This window comes from Malaclemys terrapin, chromosome 5, assembly GCF_027887155.1.
Source record: "Malaclemys terrapin pileata isolate rMalTer1 chromosome 5, rMalTer1.hap1, whole genome shotgun sequence".
In the NCBI taxonomy this organism is placed as follows: domain Eukaryota; kingdom Metazoa; phylum Chordata; order Testudines; family Emydidae; genus Malaclemys; species Malaclemys terrapin.
Window position 1 is genome coordinate 130,956,424 of NC_071509.1, and position 8,104 is coordinate 130,964,527.

The 8,104-nt window shown below is 44.1% G+C and overlaps 1 protein-coding gene across 3 annotated transcripts in view; it reads left to right on the forward strand.

Annotated features, from left to right (window-relative positions):
- Nucleotides 1–4,538, forward strand: part of SCARB2 (scavenger receptor class B member 2) — a 36,101-nt gene extending 31,563 nt beyond the window's left edge. For all 3 annotated transcript variants that reach the window (XM_054030546.1, XM_054030545.1, XM_054030543.1), the window contains one exon: nt 1,556–4,538. Coding sequence is in view for 1 of the 3 variants with exons in the window: in XM_054030543.1 (XP_053886518.1) it covers nt 1,556–1,597 (42 nt within the window). In the remaining 2 variants the exon portion in view is untranslated. The remainder of the gene's footprint in view (nt 1–1,555) is intronic.
- Nucleotides 4,539–8,104: the final 3,566 nt, after the last annotated feature.

The following is an 8,104-nucleotide window of genomic DNA, read 5'->3' on the forward strand; positions in this document are numbered from 1 at the left end:
CTTGTGGTGGTGGTTTTGTGGCAAGACCTCAAGAGAGAGACCTGTGTGATCTTTCTGCAGCCTGACAGACTTTTCCTCAAATGTTGACTGCCCCCGCTTGGAAACTTTTGCTTCATTCTTGCACCCTGTTCAGCTTTTTGGCAATGGATGTTTGAATGACTCTGGTCCTGGTTAGTTTATGGGAGAGGCGGATCCTGTTTCTTCCGAGCACCTGAGTTTCTTTTTCCCTTCCCTGTCTGGTTGACAGACTCAGCCTGAGAGCCAAGCAGCAGGCCTGTGGGCTCCGTCCAAGGCCCCAGCCCTACCTGTTCTCTCATCTCCACCCCAGCGAGATCAGTCACAGCCACGTTTCTCAGGCTGTTTCCTGCAAACTGTGTAATCTGTAATGGCCATGAAAATCATATAGCCCTGGTACTACCCCCTTGTATTGCACCAGTTCTTTCCCCTCCCTCCTGTTTATGGCCTTAAACTATTTGTAGACTATTATCATACCGCTGACCCCACTCCTCAGTTGTCATTTCGCAAAGCTCAACATATTTAACTCTTTAAATCTTTCCTCTAAATCTGTCTCTCCTGCCCTGCATCATTTTTGTTGTTCCTTTCTGAACTCCCTCCGGTCTGTCATTAACATACTAGGTGCCCAGAAGTGAACACACACATTCCAGAGGTGGTTTCACCCACATACAGAGAAACTCTCACCTCCCTGCTCTGTGACTCAGTATTTTTGCAGACGCAGCCCAAGATTGGCCTTTAATTTTGCAGCCTTATTACCCTGCCTTCTGTCGCCCATAAGTCTCCAGCATTACTGGTTCCCAGGATTCTCCCTCCTGTTGAGTGCGTGTGTGTCAGATTATTTTCCCCAAGATGCATTATCTTGCATTTTTCCAAGATTTCCTGCCTTTGACCCTGCCGCTCTGTAGGTCCCTTTTAATTATCTCTGTTCCCACTGGCGCAGATAACTCCTCCCAGTGTAATCTCGTCAATATGCTGTTCGTTCCCAGCATCATCATGGAGGAAGTTAAATAAACCCTGCCCTAACGCTGGTCCCTGTATCACCCCCTAAACATCTCCAAGGAATGCAGACAGCGTGTGCCTACTGCACCATTCCCTAGGGTGATGCAGCACGCTCCCCTCTCCGTGGCTGGCCAGCAACACTTGCCCATGCAGAGAAGAGGGGGGCATGTCCTTTTCTCCTCTCCAGCCCCTTTGGGGCAGCTTTCCCAATGGGAGCCCTATGAGGAACAATCCGCGTGCTCACAGTAGAACATATGCTGCGGTTGTGCTGGTCCTGGCACAGGGCGAGCAAACTGGGGCGGCTTCTTGCATCATCCCACTTGAATATCTGTGCAAAGACCACTCACAGTCTGCCCCGTGGTACTTTTTTTAGCTTAATAGTTGTTCTTGTATGGCACAATGGATAGAATTCGGACCTAGGGGATGCTGATAACCAGGCTCACTCTTCTTTGCTGCTTTGAAACTCAATCTTACATTTACTGTCCTCCAGCTGTCTAACACACTGCAGTTAACTTTTCTGCTTTGCCATTTTGTATTTCAGAGTTCTGAAGAGGAAAGGGCTCCGCTCATCAGGACATCCTAATCTTCTTTTTTTCCCCTTCCCATGTGAGCTTGGTGAATACACTATGCAAGTTGATCTAATACCGAACACTACCCGGCATTCAGCATTCTAAAAACCCACCATGCTAATTATAATTATTTGTAGTACAGGGATGGAAAAAACTAAAATGCTAGTGAATGAGGAAACTGTTCTTCTCAGCTGCTAAATAAGTTTTAAAACCAGATATTAAAATGACTTGAGATCCTGCTTTATTAACTAGTGTTTAATATTCCCAGTGCTGTTGAAAGCCTTAAAAGCTCAGAACCACTATATCAGTGAGAGTATAATACCCTGATTCATGTATTAGAATTACGTGGGGTAAACTTTGTAAATGGACCTTAGTAATGTGGGCTCCTAAGTCCCTTTTGAAAATGGAACTTAAGCATCTTTGAAAATATTGCCCTAGGTTTAATTTTGTCTTTTGTGTAGAGTACACTTGACTTCTTATTAACAGAGTGTGAATGGATTGTTTTAGTAGTTACACATCATGCCTTTCACCTCCAAAATTGTTTTGTGAATCTAAGCCAAAATGGTAAATGAGGCCTATTTAATCATACCTAGTTTTCAGTTAAGAAGCCAAGTACTTGATAGCACATTTTCGTACAGCACCTTGATCTGTCCCAGTATTGCTTGAAATCCCATTGTGTGGTATTAATAAAATGCCCTGGAAAGTTTTTAATTTTTAATTGTTTTTTACACTGGAAAACAAAGGGTTGGTTAGCTGAGGGTACAATAGAGCGTTCTCCTTTTTTCCTGTGTCAGTGTCTCACCAATATCTATTCTGTGGAGCACTGTACAGGCAGATGTTGCAAGGGTATTTGTAATTGCATTCAACATTTAGGAAACCTACAGACCTTCTGTGTTGAGGTATGTTTGGAACATAAAGGAAAGCAGCATAAATGTTTTTTAAAAATACTGGTAGCTTAAAATATCATAAGGGTACCTTTTTTCTGTCCATGAGGAAGAGCATTCTCACAAATATATTTCCATCAAATAAAATCAGTGAAAAATTGAGACCTACTTTTCTGACTGGCTGAACACTCATGCGTAGGATATGTATCAGAGGGGTAGCCGTGTTAGTCTGGATCTGTAAAAAGCAACAGAGAGTCCTGGGGCACCTTTAAGATGCGTCCGACGAAGTGGGCATTCACCCACAAAAGCTTATGCTCCAATACATCTGTTAGTCTTAAAGGTGCCACAGGACTCTCTGTTGCTTTCCACATGCGTAGGATGTTAGCCTATCAATTGTTCAGCAATCCAGACCATTTTGGGCTGGCCCAGTCAGAAAAGCTCATTATTATCACTATTATTATTTATTATCTGTATTACTGTAGCATCGAGGAGCCCAAGTCCTGGACCAGAGCCCCACTGTGCTGTGGTCTATAGATTTGTACCAATCACAGAAGGCTAGAGAAACTGGCATTGCACCAGGCTGACTTCTTCAGCCGACTGGCTCCTCTTCTATGCAAGCCAAAACCAACCAAATAATAATCATCCAAATTCAGGCATCTGCCGCGCTGCCTGGCTGAGGATAAGGGCTCCTGTACATAATGGAGCTCCCAACCTATCGTGATCTGCAAGTGTGCTCCCAATGAGTGAGAGACTCAGGCTAGCCAACTACAGCCATTCATCTCAAGGGATTTGCTCTGCAGTAATGTCTCCATTTAACCTCATGAGAGGAAACTGTCCAGCCCTCATCTGCCCGGTGATTGGCCAGGATGAAAATAATACCATGCGAAAACCCTTGTGGGTGAGGGGGTTTGGAACTCTGCCCTAGCTTTACCCCAAATGTTGTTCTGCGGGAGGGGAGAATCTTCCTTTGCCACTTGTGTAGATTCCAGTTGCAGATACCCTCCTCCCCATCACCCCAGTCTTTGAGTCCCAGGACCCCTTTCTTTCTTTCCTTGGCTGACCTCTGGAATAAACCTGCCAGCTAAGGAGAACCCAATAGCTTTGGCCCAGGGTCCCTTTTAAATTCTTCCCTGTATTCGGAAAGGGGCAGCTACAGACTTCCCAGTGCTGCTGGTAAAAGGCTACATCCCTCTCAGATGAAGGGCCAGCCTTCCTTAGCTGGGGAAACTGAGTCAGTAGCTGCAGAGCCTGTGTTCTGGGAGTGGGCCTTTTGCAGTACGTTATGCTAAATCAGGAACTCTAGATCACCTTTCTGTCTCAGTCTTTATGTTGTACAGGTCAGATCATTGTATGATCCACATTGAAATAGAGCACCGTGTGGAAAAGCTATCTGTGCACAACAATGGTAACCTACAAATCATCTACAAAGCCTCGGGTATTTTCTGAGGAAGTCATTTTGAAAGCATTATTCCTGATAAAACAACAAGGCCTCACAGGGTGAAATTCATCCTAGCGCAGAGGACCAGCAGAGGGACTACGCATTGCTGCAAAATACCAGTCCTCATGCCACTGTCCAAACCAAGTAGTCGTGGACTCGGCTGAGATGTCAGGAACAGGTTTTGTCCCAAGGACTCAACTGCTGTGCAGGATCCCCTGCCCTGGGGTGAATTTAACCCCAACATATCCATTTTAAAATGTTACATTCTGCTTATTGGGTCAGATCCTCAGCTGATGTAAATCCATGGAGCGCTGTCAAAGTCAGTGATGCTGTGCCAATTTACATCTCTTCAGGGTCTGGCTCATTGTTCCTTTCCATTTATTGATTAATTAGCTGAACTCTTCAAATGTCTGAATGACTGTGTCTAGAGGTTTGTGTATATGCTACAGCAGGTTAAGCTGCTTCTTGGTTTTGTTACTTCATTGCTCCAATGTTTCCATTCTCTACCTTGCTCTGAAGAATTTCCCCCCCAAGGAACATCTGTTTCTTAAATCTCCACTAGACCGTAGGGAAGAGGTCTTATCTGTCTAAAATACAGGAAAGGTGGTTATTTTAATAAACGTTTCCATTTTATTTTTTGCATGCTCCTGCTGTTACGTCCATTCCTGTACAGCTGTCCTGTTTCGCTGCGCCTTCTAATTTTCAGTGTGCCGTTGGAAATCTGTTAAATGTCGTGCAAAGTGACTGTCATCAGGTTTTAAAACATGTGCATGTCCGTTAGAGGTGAGCACTGTGGGCAAAATGCCAACAAAATCACATTCAGTTGTACTTTATAGACACAGGCTTTTTTAGTCCATGGAACATCTAATTCTTTCTAGAACTTCTCAGCAACTAACTCACATGTAAAAAATATAGTACGTTCTGTATTACAAGCGGGGTGTGCCAAAGCGCTCAGCAGTGGCCTGACGCTGCTCCCGCTGAAGCCAGTGGGAGTTTGCCAGTGTTGTCAATGGGAGCAGGCATAGGCCATCAACAAACACATTTTAAAATCCCATGTGTTACAGATACAAATAGACGCATAGATATTAAGCAGTTTGGAGAAGGGTGTGTGCATTTCTATGTAAGGCAAGAGCAAAAATGACTGCAGAGTTAAAAGCTAAAACCCATTGAAGCAGGATGCATGATACAATTTTAGAGAGTGTTTTATTTCCTTTTAGTTTTGTGAAAACGGTACATTGCAGTTTGATGCCTCTTAATGGAGCATTCCACCCCCTCTCTCAATCCAGCACATACAAAAAGTCAAATATACCTGTGGGAGAGCCATTTTATTGGATGCCAGACCTTCCAGCTGTGTTTTATAAAGGGTCAGTATATTTGATATGCAGGGACAGTTATCCTTGACAGGCCTTTGCACTGTTTCTTTGTAAACTGTCCCCTGGGTACCTTAAAAATCCAGAATCCCATTTGTTCATCTTTCTCAGCTGTTAACGTGTAAAGAAACACTACAAAGAATATCCTTCTCTGGATGTACACATGCAACTCACAATAGCAACTAATTAACACTGAAAGGCAGCACAGTCTAGTGATTAGAGCACAAGGCTGGTTTTCAGGAGACCAGAGTTGTAATCTGTAGGGTTATTAACATTTACCTATATCTCATCCAGAGGTGGTGTGGGGATGAATTAATATTAGTAAAGTGCCATGGGCTTGATCCTTCAAAGGACAGCTTACTTCACTGTGAGTCAGACACTCAGTACCTTGCAGGAGTGCTAAGATCACTGTATGATAGTTCCTTATATACCTATTATTAATAACAATTACTTGTGCCTGCATCCAGGGAAGATTATCCATCTATAATCCTTTTGTTCAGCTGTTCTGTAAAGCATTGTTTGTTTCACACAGTGGAAGTGATTCCAGGCAGTGTTAGATACTTTTTTTAATTATTGAAGACTCATGGGAGATAATTGTCAACTGTTATTTGTTGATGGATTTCGTATTTGTTTTCCTGAGGCTGACTGTTGAAGAGGAGATACTCATAGCAATGATCAGTATGTTTGCACACTTGATTCACTTTCTGTGACTCTTGCAATTTTTGTTTCCACTATTAATGCAGATCAAGTGTTGCATTAATAAAAGTTAATGTTTCTATAAAAAGTGTGATGAACTTGGTATTTTCTTTCACTAAACAACTTCTGTGTTTATGTCTGTGTATCTGGCGCCTTTTGAAAGAAAACCGTTCATAGCCAGTATTTTCCAACCTAGCTTTTGGCTCTGAAGTGCTGCACATCAGCAGCTCCCACTGACGTCAGTGGGAGTAGTGGATACTCATCACTTTTAAAAGTCAGGACACTGATTTAGGTGCCTGAAGATAGATTTAAGAACCTAACCAGGGGATTGTTGCAGTAGAGCTCAGCATTTGTCTAACTCTGCTCTCATTTTGAAGTCAAAATGGCCCCTAACTCTAATGGGAGAAGATGGCACTGAAAGAGAAAAGTAAAGCTGCTTGTATCTCAGTGGAACATGGCTGTGAGACATTTATTACACCCAGAGAGTTGGGATTGTAAAATAAGGATTATGTAAATTTCCAGGGAGGTGCTGTGAGTTAGAATATTGATACTTTTGCTGATAGTTTCTCACTATCTTGTTCCATAGAGAGGCAGGTTCACAAAGAGCAATACAGTGAGTTGGATGTCTGTAGGTAGGGGGAACCACCAGACACAAGAGCCTACTGTTTAAAAAAGTGTCCACTGATTTTGGGTGCCTCATTATTTGGTACCCAACTTGAGATGCCTGGGGCCCCATTTCAAAGATACTGAGCCCCCACCATTCCCGTTGACCTCAGTGGGGCTGCTGATGCTTGGCACCTCTGAAAAACAGTCTGTAAGTGGCTCAAGCTGGGTACCCAAATTAGTGGACTCTTATGAAAATGTTGACTTTCCTCTGCTCTTTGAGTTATGGCTACACACTGGTGACTTGGGATGCTGCTTAGAGGGGAGTGAACCCCACTTCTCCACCCCCCCCCACACACCTGTATATCTGGAGCATATATTCCAGTGAGGCCTAGTAAGTGTGTAGAGCAGTGTGTGGGATCTGGGACTAGAAGACCAATAAGAAATTGCCCTTGCATCATGCTTTTTTTTTTTTTTGAAAAACACAGTAAATACCTTCTGAATCCAGGACTCCAGAGCAGTGTGTGGGATCTGGGACTAGAAGACCAATAAGAAATTGCCCTTGCATCATGCTTTTTTTTTTTTTTGAAAAACACAGTAAATACCTTCTGAATCCAGGACTCCAGAGAAGTCGGTACCATTTTCTGTCCAGAAGTGGGTGAAAAACAATAACCATTTTGTATGGAGAGCTATTTCAAGTGCAAGATAATTTTTAGGGAGTTACCAAGCACCCTGATTTATATTCCTTGTGTACCCAAATCTCGTATTCTGTTCAGTAGGAGCTGTGGATACTCAAGGAAAGGAGGATCAGGCCCCAACCAGTGACCTGCTTGGTGTGGAAATGTCAGTAGAAAAGGTACTGTAAGTTTCCAGTATAGATTTGCCCATGGGCCTGCGTTCCATCTCTGGTACACTCAGTGGAGTTACCCCAGCATAAAACTGGTGACAGTGAAAGGAGGGTCTAGCCCAGTGGCTTAAATTATGATTGGTTAAACTGGGGTGACCCCAGTGACTTCAACAGGGTTGCTCTGATGTAAATGTGAAATTTGGCCCATCTTTGACCTGGCCTCATGGGATAGGTGTTAATCTAGGGTTAGGTAAAAATTATTTTAACCACTTGTGACCCTGTTGCAGTTTTCTTTTTAAGTGCTGAACATGTGATGGTGTGTCTGTGGAAGGCAGTAACCCTGCTGGCTCCCTTGTAGTTTGAAATCTGTAACCCCATCACTCGTCAGAGTGCAACGGTCGAGCACAACGCTGATTGAAAAGCAAGGGCCAGGTGGCTGTCAGTGGTGGAGTGGGGGGGTCTCTGTATAACATGCAATGGGATGGCGTGGGGGAACTGTCCCGCAGCCCCCTACACCCTGCGGAGAAGTGGGGTGAAGTTCACCCCATGCACCTGTTGACATCAGTGGATGCTAGGTGCCTACACCCCTTTGGGGTAGGGTTACCATATTCTGTGCCTCCAAATGGAGGACACTCCACGGCCCCCGGCCCCGCCCCCAGCCCCGCCCATACCCCCGCCCCAAC